The sequence below is a fragment of the Nematolebias whitei genome, chromosome 7 (genome assembly GCF_014905685.2).
Source record: "Nematolebias whitei isolate Nwh7 chromosome 7, NemWhi1, whole genome shotgun sequence".
Classification (NCBI taxonomy): Eukaryota; Metazoa; Chordata; class Actinopteri; order Cyprinodontiformes; family Rivulidae; genus Nematolebias; species Nematolebias whitei.
Genome location: NC_056504.1, coordinates 30,167,991 through 30,195,935, shown reverse-complemented (window position 1 = coordinate 30,195,935; position 27,945 = coordinate 30,167,991). Strand labels below are relative to the sequence as shown.

The 27,945-nt window shown below is 38.7% G+C and overlaps 2 protein-coding genes across 2 annotated transcripts in view; both read right to left on the bottom strand.

The window, feature by feature from the left end:
- Positions 1-1,340: 1,340 nt before the first annotated feature.
- On the bottom strand, positions 1,341-6,044 carry gnat1 (guanine nucleotide binding protein (G protein), alpha transducing activity polypeptide 1). The gene is made up of 9 exons (XM_037678723.1): positions 5,786-6,044; positions 4,509-4,551; positions 4,292-4,433; positions 4,049-4,206; positions 3,848-3,976; positions 2,062-2,191; positions 1,824-1,977; positions 1,516-1,732; positions 1,341-1,430 (listed from the first exon to the last, which is right to left on the bottom strand). Exons 1-8 carry the CDS (start codon positions 5,889-5,891, stop codon positions 1,542-1,544), a joined length of 1,053 nt encoding a protein of 350 aa, XP_037534651.1. The 5' UTR covers positions 5,892-6,044; the 3' UTR covers positions 1,341-1,430; positions 1,516-1,541.
- Positions 6,045-8,604: 2,560 nt separating this feature from the next.
- sema3fa (sema domain, immunoglobulin domain (Ig), short basic domain, secreted, (semaphorin) 3Fa) overlaps positions 8,605-27,945 on the bottom strand; it is a 28,060-nt gene continuing 8,719 nt past the window's right edge. Inside the window, exons 6-17 of the mRNA XM_037678724.1 lie at positions 26,216-26,335; positions 21,976-22,115; positions 21,248-21,362; positions 17,817-17,886; positions 14,086-14,230; positions 13,749-13,971; positions 13,531-13,619; positions 13,368-13,409; positions 11,190-11,347; positions 10,990-11,057; positions 10,765-10,898; positions 8,605-9,166 (exon numbers count right to left, since the gene is read on the bottom strand). Coding sequence (XP_037534652.1) covers positions 8,738-9,166; positions 10,765-10,898; positions 10,990-11,057; positions 11,190-11,347; positions 13,368-13,409; positions 13,531-13,619; positions 13,749-13,971; positions 14,086-14,230; positions 17,817-17,886; positions 21,248-21,362; positions 21,976-22,115; positions 26,216-26,335 — 1,733 coding nt within the window. The 3' untranslated portion in view covers positions 8,605-8,737. The remainder of the gene's footprint in view (positions 9,167-10,764; positions 10,899-10,989; positions 11,058-11,189; positions 11,348-13,367; positions 13,410-13,530; positions 13,620-13,748; positions 13,972-14,085; positions 14,231-17,816; positions 17,887-21,247; positions 21,363-21,975; positions 22,116-26,215; positions 26,336-27,945) is intronic.

Genomic DNA, 27,945 nt, shown 5'->3' with positions numbered 1-27,945 from the left:
ACGCATGGTTCTTAATTTGAACTTTGACACATCTACAGCTCAACCTTATACCACAACACAATACTGGAAACTAGAAAGTTCCTGGAGAAACTTTGATGGGGACTGCCACGTGGCTGCCATTTTAAAATTTTGACCCGACAGTATTCTGTGTTAGGGTTCTCTCTCAGCTACCACCATATCAAATTCCAGCTTAAAATGTCAATGAGTTAAGTCATTTTTTTTCTTTTAAGCTGTGGTGACCGTCTTAGATTTTGGATTTAGAGTCAGTTTGTGACGGGGAACGTTCTCAACTACAACCACACCAAGTTTCAGCTCAATATGTGTAAAACAAGCGGAGTTAAAACCATTTTAATTGAGCTTTGGCAGCCATCCTAAATTTTTTTAAATTGTCCTCGGCTACTACCTCACCAATTTTCACTGTAATATATCTAAATTTTTTTAAATTGTCCTCTGCTACTACCTCACCAATTTTCACTGTAATATATCTAATTTTTTTTTACATTTTTTAGATTTACAGTATTTTTTCTTTTTAGCTCAGGTGGCCATCTTGGATATTTGATTTGCAACCAGAGTCTATGAAAAATGACTAAGAAAAATGGCGTCTTTGTTTGCAAATTACATTGCCATGGTAACTCGAAACACCAATAAAAGTAATAGCACACATCATGGCGCCAAGCCGGTTGTTTTGATATAAAATTTGTGTGGATACACATTGTGGTTTGGGCCACATTAAAATTGATGGAAGAGTAAGATCTAAATATCCTGATGCATGCTCAAGTAAGATCTAAAGTTAAGAAACCCTTGTCAGGTGGATAATAATAGGTGCTGCCAGGCAGTCCCCAATCAAAATATATTCTGTACAACGGCCATTTTCATCTAATACAAAATAATTTTCTAATGCTTTCCTTTAAAAAACTTAAATTTGAGACATTTGCAAACTGTTGCAAACTGTACATTTGTGTGTCTATATATAAAAGTCACTTCTACTGACGATGTTTAAACAGGACTGAAGTGCATATGTAGCTGGTGAGCTTATCTTGTTCACTCGTTTTGGTGAACAGTGAGTACTGGAGCTTGGAGACACGTGCGTTAGCTGGAACATCTATTCATGTTCGTGCATTAAAACAAAAACAAACCAAAAAGCTTTTAATATGCCAATAATTTCATAGAAGGAAAAGAATAGTTGGACTAAAAATTTATTTTGAAATCTGCACCAGACTTTCTGACTACAAGAGTTTTCTTAAAGTCTTTGGTGACAAACGTCTTTGGTCAAAGCTACAGGTTAGTTTTGAACACAACAAAGAGAAATGTATGTGTTGTTTTTACATTTGCTAGTCTGAGGATGTTTTTTTTTTTTTTGACGAGATCGTTTTCATCTTCAGTTATTAAATCCCAATGGGGTTCGAGGAATGTGACAGGTTAACAGAATCCTGTGAAGAAGAAACAGAATCATATTGGTTTGATCTCTTCAGCGGTCGGCTTTGGTCGTTGTTGCAGCTGTTTAACTTTGCTCACCCTCGTTCAGTTTCTCTGCCCGGCTCTTAGAAGAGACCACAGTCTTTCAGGTTTTCTTTGATGATGATGTCTGTTACGGCATCGAACACGAACTTGACGTTTTCTGTGTCTGTGGCGCAGGTCATGTGGGAGTAGATTTCTTTAATGTCTCGGCGCATGTTCAGGTCCAAGAACTGTACCTTGATGTAGTTGCCAGCATCCTCATAAGTGTTTGGGCCTGTAGATGAGAAGACACGAAGACAAAGTTTTGTTTGCGTTAGCCGTTTTCTTTAAAATAAGCTGCGCTTTACAAACGATGATGATCGCACCATCGTAGTCGGGGAAGCACATGCTGAGATGAGCCTTTTTAATCTTCTCGAGGAACACGTCTTTCTTGTTCAGGAAGAGGACAATCGAGGTGGCGGCAAAGTAGCGGTGGTTGCAGATACTGTTAAACAAGTGCAGACTCTCGTGCATTCGATTCTGAAAGTCAAGTCCAGTGAAGAGCCTTCAGTGAAAACCGATTGTTGATTATAAATAAGATAAAATAAGATGAACTTTTCATACCACTTCATCATCCTCCACCAGCACCATGTCATAGGCGCTCAAAGCAGCAATAAAGATGATACAGGTGACACCTTCAAAACAATGGATCCACTTCTTTCTTTCTGACCTCTGGCCACCCACATCAAACATCCTAAAGATAAAAAAAAAAAAAAAAGACGTATATTTGTATGGGGTGCCGTTTGTAATATTACGCAGTCAAAAATTAACAGCAATATTTTGGTTTATTTAGCCTTTAATAAGAAAATAGTTTTTTTTTTTTTCAGTCATATTTTCACCATGTTATTCCTACGTTTATAAATGTCATGGTTCCAAATTAAATATTTAATTTACGAGCTAAATATTTAGTTTACGAACAAAATACTTAATTTGCAAGTTAAAAATTTAGTTAGTTAACCAAATACTTAGGTGTAAATTTAATATTTAATTTTCAAACTAAATGTTTAATTTCCCAAACTAAATATTTAATTTCTAAGCTAAACATTTAATTCCTAAACTAAATATTTAACGTGCAAGCTAAATATTTAGCTTGCAAGTAAAATATTTAGGTGAGAGTTACATATTAAGTTAGCAAATTAAATATTTATTTTGGAAATTAAATGTTTAGTTTAGAAATTAAGTATTTAGCTTGGAAATTAAATATTTAATTTACACCTAAATATGTAGTTTAATAACTAAATATTTATCTTGCAAGTTAAGTAGTTTGTAAACTAAATATTTAGCTTGTAAATTAAACATTTAGTTTTGAACTATGACATTTATAAATGTATGAATTAGGGATGTATAATATTATCGGCATGGTATCTGTATCAGCCGATATTAACGTTAAATTTCAATATCAGACATTCCATTAAAATAACTCACCGATATAAAAGGCACTGTTTTGGCCTGCAGTGGCAGCACAACGTGACGACGTTGCAGCGACAGCGCAACGCAATGATGTCAATTGTGCCATACCTAAATTCAAAATGTTGGCAGTGTAGAAGTTTTATTTTTTGTTGGTGAGGATGTTGGATTCCAAAGTTTTATGGACTACGATGAGCCTCGCTACATTGTTCGCTGTCTGAGATATTTTTCCGACGTAACGTTACCCAGTTACAAGCTGTCATTTCCGACGTCATCGAGAAGCTAATAACTGATAGCACGACTTGTTGGGTGAGTTTTACCACAGACATCTGGACGTCGTGTTAGTCCTGTTAGCATGATTAGTCTTACGACACAATGGATTGACAAAAACTTTGAACTTAAAAAGTCTGTCCTTCATGCACAGGAGTGCAGAGGATCCCACACTGCAGCTAGGAACCTGGAACAAGCCTCCACAAGTGAGACCGCATCACTGGTGACTAATGCTAATAAATAACATTTAACACTTTTCAATTAGTATAAGTTAAAGTGCTATGCATATCATATGGTTGTTACTGAATATATGTCACCAGCTCTTGCAGCTGTTGCACAATTTTTGTAGCAAATAAGCTTAAATAAGAGGGCTATGTTCTGACAAAGGAAAGTATATAAAATATTGGCATCGTTATCGGCCGAATAAATTTTAACATATCAGCATATCAGATATTGGCCAAAAATCCAATATCGTGCATCCCTAGTATGAATAACATGGTGAAAATATGACTTTGAAAAAAAAAAAAAAAGCTATTTTTTCTTATGAAAGACCAAATAAACCAAAATATTGCTGTTAATTTTTGACTGTGTAACTTTACAAACGGCACCCCATACATTTGTTATCAAATTGCTTTTCTGGAGCCCAGATATAACTATTCTTGCACAAACTTGCCTGAAGTTGAGATCTTTGAAGGAGAACTGAGTCTCGATGATGCCAGTGGTCTTCACCCTTGATCGCAGCACATCCTGCTCAGTGGGCACATAGCCTGGTTGGATCAGTCGCTCCAAGTCATTAAGGTAGCTAGGTGAAAATGTGCCTTAGTCAGTGAGCAATAATCACATGAGACATGAAATTAGATTTACGAGCTCTTACTATCCAGCTGAGTCATTGAGCTGGTACTCTGAGGCCCTGTCAAAGCATGCCTGGATGCCTGAATCCTTCCACAAGCGCAAAATGATGTCTGACATTTCTTTGGGCATGGTTCCTTCCTCAATGGTGTCTGCAAGATGCATGAGTTTTCTGGCGTCATCCTGCAGTAAGAAGCGCAACAAAAGTTCTGGGTGGTGATTTTCAAGCAAGCTGAGACTATTTCAACCAGAAGAGGAAATATGTTACCTGTTGATCAGAGTGGCCGTAGTTAATATTGAGCGTGTTCATGGCCTTCACGATGGCCATGATGGACTGCAGGGTGTTGCTGTAGATGATGGTGATAAACTCCAAGCATTCTTCAAGTGAGTAACCATCTTTGTGAATAATTCTGCAGAGAAAATGTAATCATTACAGTCAAGCATAGAAATGAAATGGTGCTTCGTATTAAAGGCAAACATCTTACTTCATCTGTTTGACAATAGTGCTCTTGCCTGATTCTCCAGCCCCTTCATGAGAGAAGAAAACAGTCATGAGAAATGCTAGACCTGTGCTTTTCTGCCAGTAGTTAAAGGATATCAAAAATACTACAGGATTTCAAGAACCCTGATACGTTGGTTAATTTTATGGATGTCAGTGTTTTCAGTGTGATAGAGTGTGACCTATTTCATCAGACAGATGAACCCAGCAGATCATAATGCCTCTTACAGTCATCCTAATCTTTTTCCGTGACCCTGACCTACATTACTGGGAGGCTGACGGCGCTGAAATTGATGATGAGCATGAATCAATATCTGGAATGCGCTGACATTATTGTGTATACATGGCCAGGCAAATTTGCATTCTGCAACTTTGAGCGAGTATCCAGAATTCAGAGTGATTGCAGTTTGTATAAATACACTTTTCTGTTTATAATGATCTTTATCCATCCTTTCATACCCATTTTTCTTTTCCACGGGGGAGCTGGTGCCTGTTTCCAGTAGTCACTGTGCAAGAGGCGGGAGACACCCTGGACAGGTCACATGTCCATCACAAGGACACAAGGAGACAATTGAGGAAAACAACCATTCACTTTTTCACCCAAACGTAGGGATAATTAAGAGTTACCGATTAACCCAGCATGCACGTTTTTGGCCTGTGGGTGGGAATCAGAGCACCCGGAGAAAACGCGAGTGCACTAGAAGACTCCACACAGAAAAGCTTTGGACCAGGGGGCAATCCTGTGAGCTCGCTGTGAGACAACAGTTCTAGCCACTGTGGTACCATGACACTCATCCTAGATTTATTCAAAACTAAACTCAGACTTCAGCGCCACCTGACAGTGTTCAATAATTTCAAAGAAAATCACTTGAGACTGATCATTTATAGCACTATAGTCCTTTTTTGGGCTGGCTGGTTGTTAAGCCCTTTGTGCTGTCAGACTGGCTGTGCCAGGATTAACACAAGACTGGCTTGTGTGATTATCCGAGCGTCTCAGTTTCAGTCACAAACACTTAATCTACATGTACGATATGAATAAAATCAAGAAAAAAAGTGTTTTCTCCCTCAAACCCAACATTTTATTTTATTGAAAACAGATTGGAGATAACAGCTGCATTTTCTACTTTTAAATTAAAAATGCCAAACTTGAAAGGATTTTATTACCTTTAAACATCCACAAACAGCTAGATCTGATACTGAAGTGACCTGTTAAAACACATCAACCATTTTTCATTCTCACTGAGCCGACAGGTGCTTCTTTACCTAACAGCAGCAGCTTCACAGTTCTTGCATCCTTGTCAGCATCCTCTTTCAGCTTCTTCTCCAGCTCTCTGGAGCGCTTCTCCTCAGCGCTAGCTCCGGCCCCCATCCTACTTTTTCCCGGCTTGGGTCCCTCAGTTTAAAAGCCAAGAATCTGAGGAAAATGGAAGCAGGTCCTGGCTGCTCGCCTGCTTCTGTCGGACCTGTGCCTTCAACTGCACAGCTGATACGTGAACTGCCTGCAGCCAGAGAAGGTTGGAGTATTCTCGTGTCTTAGGAAAAGGATTTTGGGCACCTTCTGCCCACCTGATCAGTGGTGGCCAATGGTGCACAAGGACAAGCGGTATAGGGCAGAGTTGCAAAGAGAAGCAGGCATCACTGTTGGAGTGCTCTAACCTTTAGGGTACTTTGCTGTGCTCAGCGGAAGATGAACATCGGCTCAAGTGCTTATCTCATGCTCTTCTTAGAGGCCTTGGAAAAAGAAGCACGTAAAGATAAATATTGTTTGTGTTTCAACAACCAATGTATGAACATGTTGATAAAATCTGGGAGAATTACTTTGGACTTGTGTGGTTTGTTTGCTACAATTTCTAATTAGAACCAAGTTTATATCAGCTCAGCTATAGTTAACAACCAAACAGCTCAGCAAAATACACAACTTAACCTGCAACCCATATGCCAACAATGAGGAAATATATAAAATATATAAAACACATTTTACATTGGATGCAACAGATTAAAGGGTGAGTTCTGAAGGGATTTGCAGTTTCACCAGCCAGATCTCATTGACCTAAATCTGAAGGTGGTTAAGGATCCTAATCTACTCACTTTCAATTATGCGTGCACCAACCTGCAGTGTGTGTACACATACTAACCCATTTCTTATATACATTCAGTTACATTTTTTTCTTCATCTACTTATCTTTTGTTCTGCAGATTAGTCAATTTAAGCATAAAATTTAGGCTTGCTGCTTTTTAAAGGAGATAGATGAATAACTGCTGTAAATCTAACTGCAGTATCATTCAATACTTAAATATCATTGGTAATACAATAAAGCTGCAGTCTACTAGTGTTATTAAAATCTGTTCTGTAGTTACTGAGATATTTTGCTAACAAACAGTCGAACAAGAGGCAGCTGAATGCTCACTTGCCTTTAATGGCAGCGAGAGAGAAATATCTTGGCCAATGGCAAACAAAAGAGAATGTTTTATTATAAAATATAGAGCTTTAATTTATTAGTTAGCAACATTGATGAGGAAGAAAAGAGTCGTTTTTACAAGTCATTACATGAACACCAACTGTGCATACTGTACATTATGAGCTGTCAAACAGAGAAAACTGATGCACGTTTGAAATATATATGCAAACTGGTTTCCTTTTTCTTCTCCCAAGACTGAGAGAGCAAAAAATAAATTCACAATCTTTCTAAACTTTCAGCATCTTCCTGTTATTAAAAAAAGGATCTGTACTCCCACAATAAAACAGACACCCACTGACATCCACAGCAACGTTGCATTTTTAAACAAACACCATCAACATACTGTACATGCCATGCACAATGAAAATCCACACCCTGAAGGTTGTGGGTTAGATTCCACTTCAGGCGAGGTGGGGATCCTCTTGCTAGTGGTCGAACCTGTGATGTTTAGTTGTTTTTTAATTATTGTGTCAAAGTTGCTCAGTTCTACAGTTTGTGGCACCAGTAACGAAGTACGAGGACTGCTTTGTACCAGCACACAAAAAAATGTCTGTTTTGACCAGATTATACAGAAAGTACAGCACCAATCATATTAATCAAACCCCTAGCACTATAAATCTGCACGCGTGTATTTAGATTTTTTTTACCAGTATTTACATTAAAATGGGAGGAATGCAAAAACTAAAATAAAATAAAATCTTTGCCCTAGATGGATATACTGTTCTGTGTCTAAAAACAATATTTACTGTAAGATTGATTTAAAAAAAAGGTACCAATTTGGCAACAGAAGGTGCTTTGTCAAAATTTTCTTTATCACAATAAGCTGTCACAAACTCACATTGTAGCTGCCTGCTGGAATATTAAATCTCCGTAAAGAGAGAAGACAAGGCAATATGTTATTTAGCTTCTGTGCCTTTACAAATAACCTCCCGCTTTAAAACAACAGCTCATCACAAAGATGCTGAGAACCCAACACTGAGATGTGACATTCACATCTAAACAAAACAAACACGTGGCAGCAACTTATGGAAGAATATGAAGAAGTGAATCAAGAATTTCACTTAAAACCAGTCTGGAGTGGAAGAAAAGATCATATTTGCTACAAAGTGCCTAAAATTCACATGGTTTTATTGTGTTTGTGACATCTTGTCACAGTTGCAGTCTGTGGGCTTTTCTATCATCCTCACATCACGTGAAATGTCTTTTTCTTGCCACATTGCTGCTGAAATAAAGGTCTGCTTCACTGTAGCTTATTCTTTTGAAGACATGTGGGGAAGTTGGAGAGATCCAGGGAAGTCCTGACTCAACTTTGACCTTCGATACCGAGTACTGCCAGCAGTCAATTGATCCAACATGGTCACCTCAAATAATTAAGCTCTTGGGTCCAAGTCCGTTTGTGGATACCCTTAAAAGTCCTGGGTAAAAGTGTTGCTGTTTGAAAAAACACAAAGATATTCTCAACGTGATAACACAGTGTGATTAACAAGAACACTAATATAACAATATCTGCACAGATTTGATCTATTCACAAAGAAAAAGAAAACATGTTTTCTATATATAGGTACAAATAATAATTTTTTACAACCTACAATAAATATTTTTCTCCAACGGTTTTGTAGAAAGTGTTAAATGCTTCCCACTGCAGAGTCTGTTGTTCCATTAACAGGAGGGTTGAATTGTCCGGGAGGCTGTGAGAACAGAACAGTAAAGGTGGACGAGGGTGGTGTCTGAACAAACAGGAGGTGTATTTAGCTCTTCATGTCTCGGCTGAATTTGTCTGATCATCGTGATGTCGGCGGTTGCGAGGTTTTTTCTGTTCTTTCAGTTCCTTTATGCTCTTGGCTTTGCCGTCCCCGAGGTTTCCGTCCCCGTGCTGCCAGTAATCCTTGCAGTACTGGTTGATCAGCCCCATCTCTGGCTGGCTCAGGATGGTTAGCAGGTCTTTGTACTGACCCACGCTCGGAGTCCAGGTGCTGGACTGGAGAGGCGGGAGGGCCGGGCTGCCCGTCTCCACCAACACGTTGTTCACCGTGCGACTGGAGAGGACCACGAGCTGCAGTTTCACCAGAGTGTGCTTGAAGTTCTTCTCCGTGGATGTGCACTGGTAGAACCCGCTGTCTGAGGACTGCAGAGAACGGATCAGGAGACCTTGATCTGTTTTCAGGATGCGACCCTCTGAGCGAATCTGGAGAGAACAAAAGTGTTTTTTTTTTTACTTACAAATGTCCAAAGGTTAGCACTTTTTCATAAATGAATGATAGAAAAGGATGTAGCTGACTAACATTAGAGAAAAATAACCTCTACAGCAATAAAGTACATATTTATGAATAAGTCATGCAGAAAAATATGATTAAAAAGCAGAATTATGTGGGCTTTAGCATCAAAATTTATTGAAACTACAAGTAATAGCACATCAGTATTTTTGACTGATATTGAAAATTATATGACATTTGTAATATAAAAACACCAATGTGCTGCCAGCATTTTATTGTACAAACTGCTGAACGTGGATCTGTCTTAAATAACATTTCCTACAGTTTTACAAACAGTGACACCAGATCAGTCTGAGCAACGGACAGATTACTTATGAGTTAGATAGAAAAGGAGAAAAAAAAAAACAAAATTCGGACCAACAAAACTGTTTTCTGTTTGAGATTCTTCCAATATTATGAATATTCCACCCTGGGCCCATGAGCAAGACCCCAAACCCTCCCAGCTGCTCCCTGGCTAATTGATTTCCCCACTGGGGATTAATAGAACACATCTATCTATCTATCTATCTATCTATCTATCTATCTATCTATCTGTCTATCTGTCTGTCTGTCTGTCTGTCTGTCTGTCTGTCTGTCTGTCTGTCTGTCTGTCTGTCTGTCTGTCTCTCTCTCTCTCTCTCTCTCTCTCTCTCTCTCTCTCTCTCTCTCTCTCTCTCTCTCTCTCTCTCTCTCTCTATCTATCTATCTATCTATCTATCTATCTATCTATCTATCTATCTATCTATCTATCTATCTATCTATCTATCTGCCTGCCTGCCTGCCTGCCTGTCTGTCTGTCTGTCTGTCTGTCTGTCTGTCTATCATCGTCTGTCTGTCTGTCTATCTATCTATGCCTGCCTGTCTGCCTGCCTGCCTGTCTGCCTGCCTGCCTGCCTGCCTGTGTGTTATCCATTGTTGTCATCATTCTTTGTTAAAATTAGGTCTCTCTTGTAAATGAGTCCCTGAGACTCAATGGGATTAACCTGTCTAAATAAAGGTTGAATTACACACACGCACGCACGCACGCACGCACGCACGCACGCACGCACGCACGCACGCACGCACACACACACACACACACACACACATATATATATATATATATATATATATATATATATATATATATATATATATATATATATACCATTTGTGACATAAAACCACAATAAATAGTATTTGTTTAAAAAAAAAATCCAATTTTGAAAAGTTATCATACCCTAGTGAGCTATAAGAGGCCAAAAAACTAACAAATGCACTACAGCAAATTAACTTGACAACTAAATCAGTCACTTAAGTGTTGCACAGTAGAAAGCACCTAAGTAAAAGTACCTCAAAATTGCAAATACTGTAGAGTCAGAGGGATTTATTTGTCATTCGCATCTCATGTGGTACATGTGGTGGAACGAAATTATGTATGCAGGGACCCAGTTACATCCAACAATAAAATGTAAAAGAAAAACAGTAATAAGAGAGTAGCTTGAGTAAATGGTCTAAGTGACGTATGACTGTGTCACAATCAAAGTCTCACCTCTTTCTTCCTGTCGCTGTTTTCTTTCGTGAGGTGCCACTTCAGAGAGACGTGAGGAGATCGAGCCTGACACTCCAAGAAGGTTGTGCTGCCCTCCACCCCGTACTGAACCATCTCCAGAGTGTTCTTATTGTCTACAAGAGAATATGTGAAGTAACTAGTCTGTAATACTTTTATTTAGAGATTTGTGTGTGGTCTGGAGCTCCGTAGCAAAGTGATACTAACTGTTGGAGTTGTAACCTCTGCACTGGCGAATTGGGTTTCCATACTTTACATCCTGCCGGCGGCTCCGTCTAAAAAGAGGGGATCGAGAGCCGAAAATAAAAAGTTCAACATCAACATGTTCTCATTATGTGCTACATGGAACTACATGATTATTTTGGCTGTAGTAGTGTGTCCTGTTCTGTGCCCTCTAAAAGCCTCACCTTTTCTGGGAGGCAGAGTATCTGGAGCAGGATTTGCCGTCCCAGGCGCAGTACGGGTCCCGGGCCAGACAGCAGTCGGCGCAGGCCTCCCCATACACGTCACAGCGGTGGAGAGCCAGGTGGGTCACACCCACAACTGATCCCACATATAGTTGTTGCTTTTGAAACAAACAAAAATAATAATGAATATACTGTAGCTCTGCCATAGAAACATATCTGATGCTTCAAATTGTATTTTTAGATGCAACAAAGAAAGACTGTATGAGCTGCTGGATTAAGATTGGAGATGAAGCTCTAAGTAAACAAATTCTTCAATTACTTGTTTAGAAAATTCATGTTCAGTTGTCCTAACTGAGGAAAATGTGATCCTGTTTGTAAAAGTAAAGAAGATGGATTGATTGTAACTATGCCTTTTCAGAATAAGAAGAAAATTAATCTAAATATTTTGTGCAAATAATCAAAAATAGTTTTATGTATTTTAGTGTTTCAAGGATTATGACCAGCGTTGATAAGGTAATTTGCTCCTCAACAATCCTCAATCTCCAAAAGTTGACATGAAAATTACTAATCTCTCAATCAACTTTTATTGTTGTAACTTTTTATAATGGCACATTTATGGTAAAACAAATTATTTATTTCTCCTTCAAATGCTACAACCAGAGAAATGTCATTTCCTGAGAAAATGCAGTGTGAATGCTTATTGCAGAAGAACTTGGTGAAAAACAGCTGAAAGTAGGAAAAAACATGCTGAAATGTAGCTGAAATGGAAGAAGGTTCAAGGTTCTTTATTTGTCATGCGCACCCCATGTGGTACATGTGGTGGAACGACATTATGTACACAGGGTCCCAGTTACATCCATCAATAAAAAGTAAAATAAAAACAGAAATAAGATATGAACTAGGAAAAACATCAACTATATATATACTAAGCACAACAGCATAAAAACATTATGTCGAACATCAGCACGAACATGAGTCTGAGTGAGCAGATGAGCACGCATGAACACAGCAACATGAAACAGATCAGCAGCAACATGAAACAGATCAGCAGCAACATGAAACAGATCAGCAGCAACATGAAACAGATCAGCAGCAACATGAAACAGATCAGCAGCAACATGAAACAGATCAGCAGCAACATGATATGATTTTCACAGTGATTATTCTGGTTAGCGATTCATGAGTCATTCCTAAATTAGCAGAAGAAAGCGGAAAGAACACATAATTGCTTAATTATGTTGACATAAGCAGAAATTACCACAAAGAATAGGAAATTAGCAAAAAAAAAAGGCTGAAATTAGTAAAAAATTGTTTAGAAGTAGCTGAAAAGCCAGAAAGAAGCTTAAACTACTACAAAGTAGAAAGAGCTGAAATGATCTAAAAAAAAAGTGGCATTAGTGGAAAAAGCTAAAATTAGCATAAAGCAGCTAAATAGTAGCTGAAATAGCAGAAAAAGCTGAAAATAGCAGAAAAAAGCTGAAAGGAGCATAAAAAATGAAATTAGCATAAAGAAGTTAATTAGGCTGAAAGTAGCAAAAATTACTACCAAAAACTTGACTTTATCTGACTTTATCAGATAGAACACGTTTAAATTAGTAGAAGAAAGCAAAAAGAACACACATGTACACAATTTGGCTAAAGAAGCAGGAATGAGCACAAAAAAATAGGAAATTTTCTTAAAAAAATCTGAAATTAGCACAAAGAAACTAAAAGGAGCACAAAACAGCTGAAATTAGCTGAAAATAGCTGATTTTTTGTTTTGTTTTGTTTGCACAAGGAAGCTGAAAGAAGTTGAACTAGAACAAAATGTGAAAGGAGCAGTAAAAGGTTGTAAACAGATCTAAAGATTTGAAGGATATAAAATGAGCTCAATTCATTTGCTATGAGAAAAAAAAATTGCAGAAAAGGCTAAATAATTCAAAAGGCTAAAGTTGTATCAATAACAAAAGTCATGACAAGATTGTCCTGAAAGAGCTGAACATTTTGATTTATGATTTGTTGAAGTAGCACAAAAATTGTGGAACAAGAAAGATGCTGAAAAATGTGGAAGAATTTAGAAGTGGCAATAGGATCACAATAGTGTGAATGCTTAGTAAGCATTCACACAATTATCTGTTCTTTGTAGCAAATACAAAATTATTTGAGCTACTTGTCCTAAGACAGTGCCAGGTGACTTACCCGTTTGGATGAAATCTTCATGGTGGTTATTGGAGTGGGAACCTGCAGAGACACAATTAGTTTTACACAAGCATAAGGAACTGCCTAAATTGTTTATTTTTTGTAACAGGTAAAGCAAATCAGCATGAACGTATTTTAAGACAAAAAAAATTACAAAACTGACCCTGAACACCTCCACCTCCTCCAGCACCAGCTCCTCTGTTTGCAGGTCGTCTCTTGGCAGGACAATCACTTTCTGAACTGTCCCGCGATCTGAAAAACCCAAAAGACTTGGTCTTAATAATGCATTTAGTTTTGGCACACTTCACACTTTTAATACCTTCTATAAACTCGTACACCTTGCTACACAACAGAGTGGAAACATGACCTTAAAGAACTGACCTGTGCCCAAGAAGAGCACCTCGTAGTTCCCATCAGCTGCTCTCACTTGGTCCACAGCAATGGAGGTGAACTCATAATCCACGTTGGTTCTGACCACCAGGGGACGCTTGTGCACCGGGTATACAGCATTCTGCATGGTGGGGTGGTTTCTCATGAAGTTGATAACCTCATCAGGGTAATCCTTTGTGGATTTCATGTTGGGAGTGAAAGTGCCTCCAGGACACTATTGACAGATGGAAATTTTAAGGTCAAACCCGCTCCTTTGTGATTTATCTTTTTTTCCATGTGCGAGTCGATGATGTTGGTAAAACTGACTTTCTGTGCTGTATAAACTCACTGTGCCAGGTCGAGGGTAAGGGATTTTCCCTGTGTATGCCACCCACTGGTAGTTGGGCCCTTCTTTGTGGGCAAACGGCCCGTTGAAGACCATCCGGATGTCGGCCATGGAGTAGACGCACACTGCCGAGCCTTTGAACACTGATCTGAAGCAGAGCAGGTGAAAACAGATGAACACATTAGTAAGAGAATTCAGATAAACTCTCACCTAGAGATAATTACTGCGGGCTCCTTCCTGGCTTCTGAATCTTATTTTCTTCCCACATTTTCCGCCAGCATGGTGCAGGGCTGAGCTAAAACATCGTGACGCACAAACACAAACCAACTCAACAGAGTCGAGCTGTCTGACACACTGACATACAAACACCCACGTAGACCAGAGGATCGGCAGTTCGGGCTCTTGTTTCTGTGTGGCGGGTGTAGTAACTCCTGTCCCAGGCCCCTATCATTAGCACCATGTGTGTTTCTATCAGCTGAAGTTAACATGCTTGATGCCACCATGAGGATGGAAACAATAACAACATCTCCAATACATGAATCAAGATGCTTATGATGTCTCTGTGCACACCCTTTCCTGCTTGTGCACTGACAGAATCACAGCCCTAAACTTGTATGTTGTATTTTTCTACTAAACCTGAGCAGCAATGTGCAAGACTACACGCTCAGTTGTATTCTGCCCCTCTGAACTGCACATTCACGCTCCGTCTCATGTTTTTAAGCTAACGCAGCATTCTTACATGAGAACGAGCCAACACCTTCAGACAGAGTGAAAATTAACTTAAATCATGAGCAAAACTAACAGTTTCACACTTCCCACCCACAATGACGTTAGTGTAAAGTGAGAGTTTGGATACTTGGATGAGGAGCTCTGTGGAAAGGTTACGAACAGTTAATATCTTACCTGTTGCAGATAGCTCTTAGAATGAGCTCGGTTTGAAGAGAATACTGTTTTAATATTGAACATTGCCATCACTTTCACATTAGTATTTACATGTAGTTGCCGTGTGGTGCAGCCTGGGTCACTTCCAGCAGGAATATATTCTATTAAATTGAACTTTATTTATTTAGAACTTTTTAAAACACAACTGAAACTCAAAGCGCTCAACAGCACATGGCATAAAAACTAAAAGGCTATATAAGACAATTTAAGATATAGAATAAAATGTTAAAATATTTCACTGGGGCAAAAATCTGATACAAAACTGATGGCAGTGTAAACGTTTATAAAGTAGCATTTGTGTCAACAGCTATGACAATTTTGAGATTGGAGTTGTTTTCATGTAACAGCAATCCACTTTGTTTATGGCCCAGCTCAAACTGGCATATGGTTCATGAGATTGGTCAAAATTAAAACCAGTTTCTCCAAACAAGTCAACTAAAAAAGAATTGTAATACAGTAGTCCCTCGCTACTTCGCGATTCATTTTTCGACTAGCTCAATTGCGGTTTTTCAAAGTAAGATTGGACTTGACACACAATGGCTGATTGATGGATGAGCCGCATGATTGGCATGTATTCTTTATTTAAAATAAATTAATTAAAATTATTTAGCACCTGCTGCACCTGTGTACAGCCCACAACTGCAGGAGAAACTTCCTCCTGCAGTGTGTCATATCTTTGCTCTGCAGCAGAGAAGTGGGTGTGGCTGAGAGTGCAGCCAGAGGCAGAGAGCTGAAATCATGACATGCTGTGCTCTTTTAGAGCATTTAGAGTTTAGAAACAATGAATATTGCAGGAGTGTGGGAATGGTTTAAAACGCCTATATGTATATATATATATATATATATATATATATATATATATATATATATATATATATATATATATATATATGGTTTAAAATATATATAAAACTACTAAAATAAACTACTACTTACTATTTGTACTACTTGGATTTTCACTTATAGCGGGACTTCAAGGTACAGATCCCCTGCAATAAACAAGGGACTACCGTATTTTACGACGGACACGTCACACCGCCCTATAAGTCACATCAGTCCATATTTGTCTAATAAAGTTGAAAATTCCATAAATATGTAGCTTTGCCGTATACGTCGCATCTATTATGTGTCACCGTTGACGTGTTGCGTTTGTTACACGTCACCACCGACAACCCGGAAATATGGACCGGTGTTGTGCCAAAATCCGATGGGCTGCCGAATCACTACCGCTGATATATATATATATTTTTACTAGCCTTATTGCATATGTCACTTTACCTACACCAATATCAAGGACTTCATACATATACTTTGTACATTCACTTCATATGCCAGGACCTTCATTTCATTTTATTTTTATAGATATCCTTTTTAAAATATTTTTTTAATACCGCTATAGTACAATTTAAGACAGTATCATGCTTTTTATTATTTCATTTTATGCTTATGTGGGCGGTTGTGGCTGAGTGGTTAGAGCAGTCATCCTCCAATGCAAGAGTTGGGGGTTCGAACCCCACAGCAGTCACATGCCGAAGTGTCCCTGGGCAAGACATTGAACCCCTTGTTGCCTCTGATATGTGTCCCATTGGTGTATGAATGTGATAAATCACTGATTATTCTTTGTAAGATCTAGTAGAGTGCTGTATGAATGAGTAAATGAGGACACAGATTGTAGAGCAAAGCTCTTTGAGTATCTTGATAAGATAGAAAGGTGCTGTATAAGTGCAGTCCATTTACATTTACCATTTCCATTATGTTTATTAAATGTTTTAATGCTAAATGGTTATTGTTGCACCGGGGTCTGAGAGTAATGTAATTTCAATCCTGTGTATGTCCTGTACATATTGCAGTTTTTGACAATAAAGTGACTTTGACTTTGACTTGACTTGAATGGCGGTCGCGGGAGCCTGCACGGTAGGACTTGAACAAGAATTTAACAAGATTAACACTTAAAAACAATTATTTGTTTGCTCGAAATTATAGTAAATGTATGTCTCAGTCTAGCATTTGCTTAATAAATGGACTTTAATGGTCAAATCAGCTTTATTTAAAAATAGTTTTGCTGCCTCAGTGCTCCATGAACGCGCATAGGACGAGAAAAAGAAAGGAGGAATGGCTTGTTTCACTGAAATTTAACAAGAAAAGCACCAGAACAATTATTTATTTGCTCGAAATTTTAGCAAAGGTGTGTCTCAGCCTAACATTTGCTTAATAAATGCACTTTAATGGTCAAATCAGCTGCATTTTGCCGGGGTGGTGCAGCTGTTTTGACGGTTCCAAGCAGAGAGCAGAATGAAGGTGGGGAGACTAGTAAGCCGATTGAATCATTAGAAGCTGGTGAAGATTCTCGGTCATCCAGGACATGGCAAATTCTAAAAAGTTCAAGAAAAAACAATAAAGTATAAAGTATAGTATAATAAATAAAGTCCAGTTGTTTTTGTCTTGAACTTTTTTCAATTTGTCATTATAGCCACGTTTACCTATTACATGATACAACAGCCAACAGCATGCCATACATTATTAATACTCTGCTGCCATCAAGTGACTGAAAGTGGTACTGCTGTTTTTTCAGTCAGAATGAATGGAAACAGTCATATCTCAGCCAAAAAAAAAGGTTTATAAATATGGGAAAAAATCCATAAAAATGTCGCTTTGGCCTATAAGTCGCAGGGCATGTACATTATGCAAAAAACTGTGACTTATAGGCCGGAAAATCCGGTACTGTAATTGCTATATCTTTCCACTGACTCCTACTTCAAAAGATCTGAACTAATAAGAAAGCAGACACCCACCCTGACACTGAGAAGACTCCATAGATGACGGGATTCTTGGTGTCTTGAGTTGGCTGGATATAAACATCTCCTGTAGATAGTGACATAATTTAAAGCCATTAGTTGCATTCTTAAACTATAAAAGTAACTGACTGAAAACAAATTTAAATGTTTAACCTATGATTTAAAAAAAAACATTTATAAATGTATGTTGTGAAGTTAAACACTTTTTTGTTACTGGTTTGTGATGTCAGCCTCTTTAAGCTTCAGACAAATGAAATTAAACTAACAGAAACAATCGTAAGGGAACACTTTCTCACATGAAAAAAACACTCGAGAAGAAAATATTAGTGTCTCGTTTTAAAAGATCCCACGACTTTATGACAGCTCCATTCAGTGCAAACCTTATTCTGACATATGGAGAGTTTTTGCAGGGGGGGAGGGGTGTGTGTGTGGTGTGGTGTGGTGTGTGTGTGTGTTAAGAACAAGCTCCCCAAGGATTGTGGTTACCACAACCTCTATGAGAATCTCAAATCTAAACTCTTCCAAACCTGAAACTACAGTGTCTGAGTGTCAGCGGGGAATAGAAGTGAAACAGAGATGTCTGTTGAAACATGGTTTTAATAGGAGCCATATGCATCCAGTGATTGTGAGACTGAAGCAATGCTACCCCCTGACTGTCCTCTGATGAAGTTCAAGAAAACACAAAACGGAGGAAACGTGAAATAAATTCAGAGTAGACAGGCCGAGTATGCTCAGGTCCATATAATGTTTCGCTTCAGTGGAAAACTAAGAAAAACAACTCAGAGGAGTTGTTTGAAAAGGCTTTTAAAAATAGGATAATAATTGTCTACAGTCGAACAGAAAGCCCTGTTACACAGATTACTAATGAATGCTTCTCTCATAAACAGAGATCTCTTTCATGCTTGTCAGTAAAACTAAAAGCAACACTTTGCTCTCACAAACAAATAAAATGTAACACGCAACCTTTGATTTTAACCTGCAAAAATTAGCTATGCTGAAACCCATGGAACTGCATAAAAGGGTCAGTTCTGACTCCGCAAAGCTCAACAAGCTGTCATTTATCATAAGCTAAACATGCTTTCTCAAGAAAAAAAACAATCTTCTCACATGCCAAAAGGTATGAAAAGACAGATAATATTTGCTTACTAAAGCAAAAATTAACTTTTGGCAAACAAAGCAAAGATTCGTAACCCATCTGACGCCATGTGACGAATCTGCTGGCTGCAGAGAGGAGAGAAAAGAAATAAATCAGGAAGGATCTGGAACTATTTGCATCATTCTGACTTTTTGTTTCTGACTTTGATGTGCTGGATCTGAAGCAGCACTTTTGCTGGGAAACGTCTAATTGCTGGAGGCAATACAGTACTGTGAATAGTAAAGATGAAAAAAAAAGTAATAATGCACTCAGTAAATAGTCAAGGCAAGAAAAAACTGACTCTAGATTATATATAATTATCTGGATATTAACATTTTTAGACATGAACCTAAATTAGCAAAAGTGCTCAGAATAAAAAATACAAAACCTTTAAAAAATAAAGAAAAGCAACAATAAAAAAACAAATATTTTTAGGATGAGAAAAGATATTTTATGGTTTACTGTCGTGAGAATATAAGCACTTGGAAAATCTGTTTCAGCTCATTCCAACATTACAGAAAAAAAGCCATAAAACTTTGTGTCCCTTAAATTCATTCATGTTTTTTGTCTTTTGTTTCCGTGTGTGTTTCTGTCCCTTTATATTCCTCTTGCTTGTCGGTAAAACACTAAATGCTTTCTCGTCTGTAAAACTTTGCCATCTGAATCAACTCTAGTCTCCCCCCTCGAGTCCTCATACAACCACTCTGATGCCTCTGTGGGGCTCCATCAGGACCAGCAGGGCTGGAGACAGAGTACATTTCCAGCAGACTGTCTGTGGTTTGTGGGATGTTACGCTGCACCTCAGGATCCACATTAACCTCACCATGAGTGCTGATCTGCATTGAGCTGTCATGCTGCACCGCCGAGAGACTACAGGAAGTACAGCAGCCCTGACAGAGGAGTGCTCTCTGTCACAGGCACTGAGTGCTCTTAATGCTTAAAAAAAAACACATCTGCAAAGCCTCCTTACAACAAATATGTTAAGGATTCAGCTCACAGCTACGGTTAATGCAGTCTCTTACTTATTTTTAATACTATGGTGCAGGGGTGACTGGCTGTGTAAGAAGGTGAAACAATGCATATTAAGAGATACTAAAAAGTAAGATAAAAAAAAAAGTGGTCTCACTTGTTCTTAGCCCTCCTGTCCAAACACATCAGAATGAATGAGTGAATGAATGAATAAATTTGGAAATAACAAACCCTGATTTGCATTGCAGTATTTCTTCATTTTTGTATATATTACATCCTGTTCAAGTGTGCATTAACCTTCTCATTTAATTTTACTTTAATTTCCCATGTGTCCTTACTTACAGTATTTGCTGATCTTTGGAAGCAGGTCCAATAACACATTTCACTACATATAATATTATCTATGGTTGTGCATGTAACAAATAAAGTTTATCTTACTTTATCTTTATCTTGTCTAAAATAAAAAGGTCAGCTTTCCCCCTAGTTGTGCAAAATCTGCACATGAAACCATCAATTTTTAAGCAGGTGTGGTGAAGAAATGTGTAAAATCTTCAGGGTAATGGGGATTTGAGGACCACAGCAGTGCTATAAGGGGATAGCTGGAATTCAGTAATAAAAGTTGTTCTTTACAAGTGGATCAACACCTGGTTTAGTGAGTTATCTTTATGTCAGTGTACCTGGGCAAGATGTAAAACCTTACCTTGTCACCTGTCTATGATAGTTTACTATCATATTGCCTTTACATGACTTTAAAAAAACGACTTATTTTTAAAGTCTACTTAATTTAGTGTCAAATCTGTCTGTGAACCTATAAAGCTTCATGGTAATATCACTATAGAATGTAATTTATTTTTTACTAAATGTAAAATCTGGAATCTAACTCCCAAATAACAAACAATTTTAGTTATTTTACTGCAAAAGCGAATGGAAAGTAGTCCAAACTTATCTTTAAAATATAAAAGGTAGGCACTCAGACAATTTCATTTTAGAAACACAACATGTTCCTACTTAATCCTGTCAGACGTGTGAATAATAAATGGTCTCAGATGATCTGCAGGAAGTTGGTCTGACTCCAGGTTTGTTGCTTTGAGTACTACATATCTGCATATTTGCTCTTTCTTTTCTAGGTGCTCAAAATGAGGGGAAAAAATCACATCACATTAGAATGGTAGTTTATCAGCACAGTACTAGAGCAACATTAACAATCACAGTAATACCCATGCCCAGATTAGTATGTGACAGTAATACCTTGAGCTAAAACTTAAACATTCTTGGATTCTACATAGTTTATCTTATTTCTATGAAAACAACACTAATAACTCACTCAGCTCATCGAAATGAGTCTCAATGCCGTCAGCTCCAGGAACAGAGCAGATGAGGCGAGCCTTCAGGAACGTGCTCCACTTGTTGACCAGACAGCAGTGTCCACCGTCATCATTCTGTAAGGCAGATGCACAAAGAGTCTACTTCAAAAATGCTCCAAGAATCAGTCAGCAGGACTACTTGAACAACAGCTGTTTGAAACAACTGGCCATAATACCAAACGTGAGCCTGCTGTCACAGAGCCAGGATGAACAAATATGATCACTTCAATTAGACCAGTCTGCACAAGAGGTCAGCCAGATGCTACAACTGATGCTGCAAGTTTCTCAGGAACCATGGGAAAGCAAGAAAATATGTAAAGGTCTTACAACAATGACCTACACTATATTGTTTAGCCATGTGCAGAGAACGGTATCCATTGTATAAAATTATAATGATGATGCAAATATCAAATGAAAGTGGGGAAATTCCCTGCCTGTGTTAGGAGATAAATTAAAAGTAAGCTCACCAGAGAAACTGATAACTTATATCAAATTTGTACACTGAAACAAACGACCAATATTTTATTTTTTGACGATTAACTAGTGTTGGCTGAAGTTTCATGCTGAGCACAACACTCTCCTTTTAGAAGCTAAAAATGAATAAAACCATCAAAAGGCTATATTTTAGCATTCTGGAGACATATAAACTGTTCACTGGTGGGACTTGTTGACCAGTGTGATTACTCACCAGGCAGATCCGCCCTATCCTGGATTGCGTCATGGGACTCTGGCCCACCTCAGAGGCTTTCTCGCGGAAGAAGAAGTAGAGCTTGTCATCATTTTTCTCAGCACTGTCTGGGATGAGGTGTGCATGCACAAAAGTGGGGTCTGTAGAAAAGAAAGAAAGAAGGATAACGTACTTGTTTAAATTTGCACAATGTAGTTAAACACAAACTTAAATGAGATTATGGTCATGGGCACTTTGCTGCCAAGATCAAATCTCCATCTTTTAGTTTTAAGCAAAGTGATATACAGTAGACTACGGAAAAATTTCAAAATGTTGCTTTTTTGTCTTTGCTATTTTTGGGGTACTATGTTCTGTGACAAGCATTTTTTTTTAAAATTTGCCTAAACGACAATGTCAATGTGTAAAACAGGGAATACATACGTAGAGGTAGGTGGGTGAGTTTGTTGGTTTGCTTTTAGATCGGTTATTTCTTTGGCGGGTTGGTTTGTTAAGAAATCTGTTAATGTTTGTCTAACATGTCAAAATTTATGTTTTCCATAGTTGGAGTGTTCCTTGAAATTTCCTTAGCGTGGTTTCTTGACAAGTGCTTATTTTCTGACCATTTTAGGGGTGCTGGCAACAACAACAATAACAAACATTTAATTTTGTTATCTGAACCATGCTGTTGTTGATGTTTTAAATGGTCAGTCAAGTTCATCCATCCATCCATCCATTATCTTTACCCATTTGTTCCATTTTGGGTCACGGGGGTCGCTGGTGCCCATGTCCAGCAATCACTGTGCGAGGGGCGGGGTACACCCTGGACGGGTCGCAAGTCCATCACAGGGCCACATAGAGACAAACGAGACAAACAACCATTCACTCTCTCACTCACACCTAGGGACAATTTAGAGTTACCAGTCAGCCTAACATGCATGTTTTTGGTCTGTGGGAGGAAACCGGAGCACCCGGAGAAAACCCACGCATGCACAGAGAGAACATGCAAACTCCACCCAGAAAGGCCCCTGGACCGGGGTTTGAACCAAGGACCTGCTCACTGAGAGGCAGCAGCTCTACCAGTTGCGTCACCGTGCTGCCCCAGTCAAGTTCATTCAACCTTTATTTATACAGGTTAGTCTGTGTGTCAAGTGTCAAGGTAATGTGTATTATTTGCACTGCATGCTCATTAAATCTCCTGCTGATGTACTGAGATGTGAGTGATATTAACTGTCCCATATAATCACTCTTACTGTGACCAGTCAGTGAAAAATAGAAAGAACTAGCGTATTTTTTGCACCATAAGGCGCACTTAAAATCATTTAGTTTTCTCAAAATTCAACAGTTTGCCTTATAATCCAGTGCCTTATGTATTAATTGTGGTTGTGCTTACTGACCTTGAACTGATTTTATGTGGTACACGGCGCTCAAAAATCATGTTAAAATGTTATTCTACAACTTTGGTAATCTAAATAGTCGCAACGCTTGATGGATTGTCAGAGCATTGCGGCTACTGTAGTCAGGAGTCTCACGGAGTAATACTTATGGTACTGTGCTTCTACATACTGGTATAAGGACCACTAAATGGCACCTGTAAAGAGGCATACTTACAAAATGGATTTCAAACTCAAGACTATCAGGCACACAGTAGAACAAGGGAATAGAGCAGCTGCAAGATAATTCAACATTAACAAATCAGAGGAAGCAAGAAGATGACCTGCGCCAAGTAAAGAAGACCCAAAAGAGTTTCCGAGGGAACAAAGCAAGTTGGCCACAGTTAGAGTACAAAACTGAACAGTGGGTCATTGGACAGAGAACAGCAGGTAGAAGCGTGTCTACAGTCTCTATTTGACTCAAGGCAACTGTAGTAGCAAATGACATGAACATCAACGTCTTTTGAGGAGGTCCTTCTTGGTGCTTCCTTTTTATGAAAAGGCATAATCTCTCCATCCGCACAAGAACTACCATCTCACAGCAACTGACAAAGGATCACTAAGAAAAGCTGGCCGTTTTCCACACCTACTGCAAGAACAAGATCTCTGAAAAGACGATCTGGCCAAAACACATCATTAACATGGAGAAGGTCCCCCTCACTTTTGACATCCCCGTGAACCGTACTGTCAAGAAAACAGGGACCAGTATGGTATATATATGCAACACAAGGAACGAGAAGTCATACTTCACTGTAGTTCTCGGTTGCCAGGCTAATGATCAGAAACTACCACCCACGGTCATTTTCAAGAGGAAGACTTTGCCAAAAGAAAAGTTTCCAGCTGGCGTCATCATCAAGGTAAACCTAAAGGGCTGGATGGACGAGGAGAAGATAAGTGAGTGGCTGAGAGAAGTTTACGTCAAGAGACCGGATGGCTTTTTTCACAAATCTCCGTCTCTATTGATCTACGACTCCATGTGCACCAATCTCACTGATACTGTGAAAACCCAAGTGAAGCAAACTAATTCTGAGCTTGCCATCATATTAACCAAACAACTCCAACCGCTGGATATTGGTGTCAACAGGTTGTTCCAAAGTTAAATTGCGAGCTGCATGGGAGCGTTGGATGACAGAAGGCGAACACACATTCACAAAGACAGGGAGGCAACGCCGGGTGAGTTACGCCACTGTCTGCCAATGGATTGTGGATGTCTGGACTAAGGTATTGGTCTCAAGTGTCGTCTGAGCTTTCACTAAGGCCAGAATCGTCACTGAACAGCCAAGTAACATCAATGAGACTGACTCGGATAATGATGAGAGGGATCCAGGCAGGCTTGATTCTGAACTCGCCCAACTCAAACTCAGACACTGAAGATGAAGAATTTGATGGATTTGTAGAAGAGGAATTAACTGAAAAAGTGAGTGTATTGTTTTGTATTTTATGTTTTACAACTGAACAATGTTGAAAATTATTGTGAATGCGTTGAATAAAGTTTGACTTAACTGCCCATTTTGTTTGATTAATGTGCCTTATAAACCAGTGTGTCTTATGTTTGAAATTTGACCCATTCATTGATATTGCACCTTACAATCTGGTGCGCCTTATGGTGCAAAAAATACAGTAGTTGCTTCGATATCCTCAAGGTTTGACTGATATTATATGGATATGATACAATTTTGTGATACAACGACGTGTCCTGAAAGAAGAGTCCTTGACTCAGATTCACTCCTAACTGTCTTCAGCGGACTTTGATGAAGCTCAGACGAAGGGACTGGCACTGGAGGTTATTCTATAAAACTTAACTTGTCCAGTTCATGAAGTTAGAGCAGATCAGCGTTTCAGACGGCTGAGGGCATTGACAAGAGTGTGATCTTGTAAGTGCATTAATGTTCTGTGAATGCTGGACTGCTCTCCAAAGCTTTGCAAATAAATCTGATTAACCACACCTTGGTCTGTTTGGAAATCTCCCTTTTTTCCACAACACAAGCAAACCACATTTTATTTTGAGTGTAAAAAGTTTGTGAGGACAAATTACCTAGAAGGTGAAAATTATTTATAGTTTTTAAGAAAACAAGACAATTTCTAAGAATTTTAGAAGTCATTTCCTTTGTTCCTAAATGCTAAACACACTTACAAATTTAATATGAGTCCAGAGAAACATGTCAGTTTCTTTCTAGTGGCAACACTCGGTGAGACATCACAGTATAGGCTCACTGGCGGATTCACCAGGGCATCGTTGGACTTATAAAACAGAATCTTCTTCCCTATTGTGAGAAATAGAAGTCCCAAATAGGACAAATCAAAACACACGAGGACGGGGGAGTAACTAGGACCCCTAAAACGTGGGGGATGGTGCTATCCGAGACATTTCAAATGGCTGATTAGGAGGACTCAGGTGTCCTGAATCAGAGCATTGCTGGCGGGGGGCTGTTGTCTGGGTAACAGGGTCAGTGGATAATCTGGGAGCCAGCAACACTGACAAGAGTGGGTTATTGATTGGACAACATCAACCAAAAGCATCCAACCAGCAGTAATATCACAGTGACAATCACAGTGCATTTCAGAGTAAAGGCTACTCTGAGTTATTGACCCTGCAGTAAACTCTGTCGGCATGCAGACGATAATTAGAAAAGTGAATTTTATGAAGTGAGTCCAACAATTATACAAATCTCAGATAACACAGCTTTATGAGTGAGCAATGTATCAAGAGATGTTAAAGCTACAATATTTAAAAAAATATATTAACGTTGCAGAGAAATAAAAGATAATAATAAATGAAGACAAAGAAGTGAATAAAAGAAGCCAGAGCAAACAGTGAGTTGAGACATTACCATTTAACCATCTGGAGTTGTACTGATCAGTCCTCATGGCTGTCTGCTTCCCCAGAGTACGGAAGATAGCAGAATCTGTCCCCATGAAATCCACGTAGACTCCTGCATACAGCTCTCCATCTGCCAGTCACAGAGGAGAAAAAACAATCACATTTGAACATGAAAGATGGAAACATTAAAACATTATGTTTAAACTAATAGTTGCTTTATTTTGAATTGATTAATCCCTCAAGGTTGTATTAAAGTAATTTATTACTTAGTACAGCTTCAATACTTCACACCCATTTTGACCAAACTCAGGTGTTGTCTTAAGTTAAAAATGTCAACTTTGTCGTTTTCTCATACAAGTGCTGGTCAAAAAAATTGAATATCATGAAAAGTTGATTTATTTCAGTAATTCCATTCAAAAAGTGAAACTTGTATATTATGTTCATTCATTACACACAGACTGATATATTTCAAATGATTATTTATTTTAATGTTGATTATTATAACTGACAACTAATAAAAACCCCAAATTCAGTATCTCAGAAAATTAGAATAATGTGAAAAGGTTCAATATTGAAGACACCTGGTGCCACACACTAATCAGCTAATTAACTCAAAACACCTGCAAATGCCTTTAAATGGTCTCTCAGTCTAGTTCTGTAGGCTACACAATCTGCTGACTTGACTGTTGTCCAAAAGACGACCATTGACACCTTGTACAAGGACGGCAAGACACAAAAGGTCATTGCTAAAGAGGCTGGCTGTTCACAGAGCTCTGTGTCCAAGGATATTAATAGAGAGGCGAAGGGAAGGAAACTATGTAGTAGAAAAAAAGTGTACAAGCAATAGGGATAACCACACCCTGGAGAGGATTGTGAAACAAAACCCATTCCAAAACGTGGGGGAGAGTCACAAACAGTGGACCGCAGCTGGAGTCAGTGCTTCAAGAACCACCACGCACAGACATATGCAAGACATGGGTTTCAGTTGTCGTATTCCTTGTGTCAAACCACTCTTGAACAAGAGACAGTGTCAGAAGTGTCTCACCTGGGCTAAAGACAAAAAGGAATGGACTGGTGCTGAATGGTCTAAAGTTATGTTCTATGATGAAAGTAAATTTGCATTTCCTTTGGAAATCAAGGTCCCAGAGTCTGGAGGAAGAGAGGCACAGAATTCACATTGCTTGAGGTCCAGTGTCAAGCTTCCACAGTCAGTGATGGTTTGGGGTGCCATGTCATCTGCTGGTGTTGGTCCACTGTATTTTCTGAGGTCCAAGGTCAACACAGCCATCTACCAGGAAGTTTTAGAGCACTATATGCTTCCTGCTGCTGACCAACTTTATGGATATGCAGATTTTATTTTCCAACAAGACTTGGCACCTGCACACAGTGCCAAAGCTACCAGTACTGGTTTAAGGACCATGGTATCCTTGTTCTTAATTGGCCAGCAAATTCACCTGACGCTAACCCCATAAAAAATCTATGGAGTATAGTGAAGAGGAAGATGCGATACACCAGACCCAACAATTCAGAAGAGCTGAAGGCCACTCAGAGCAACCTGGGCTCTCATAACACCTGAGCAGTACCACAGACTGATCGACTCCAAGCCACGCTGCATTGCTGCAGTAATCCAGGCAAAAGGAGCCCCAACTAAGTACTGCGTGCTGTACATGCTCATACTTTTCATGTTCATACTTTTCCGTTAGCCAACATTTCTAAATATATATATATATATATATATAT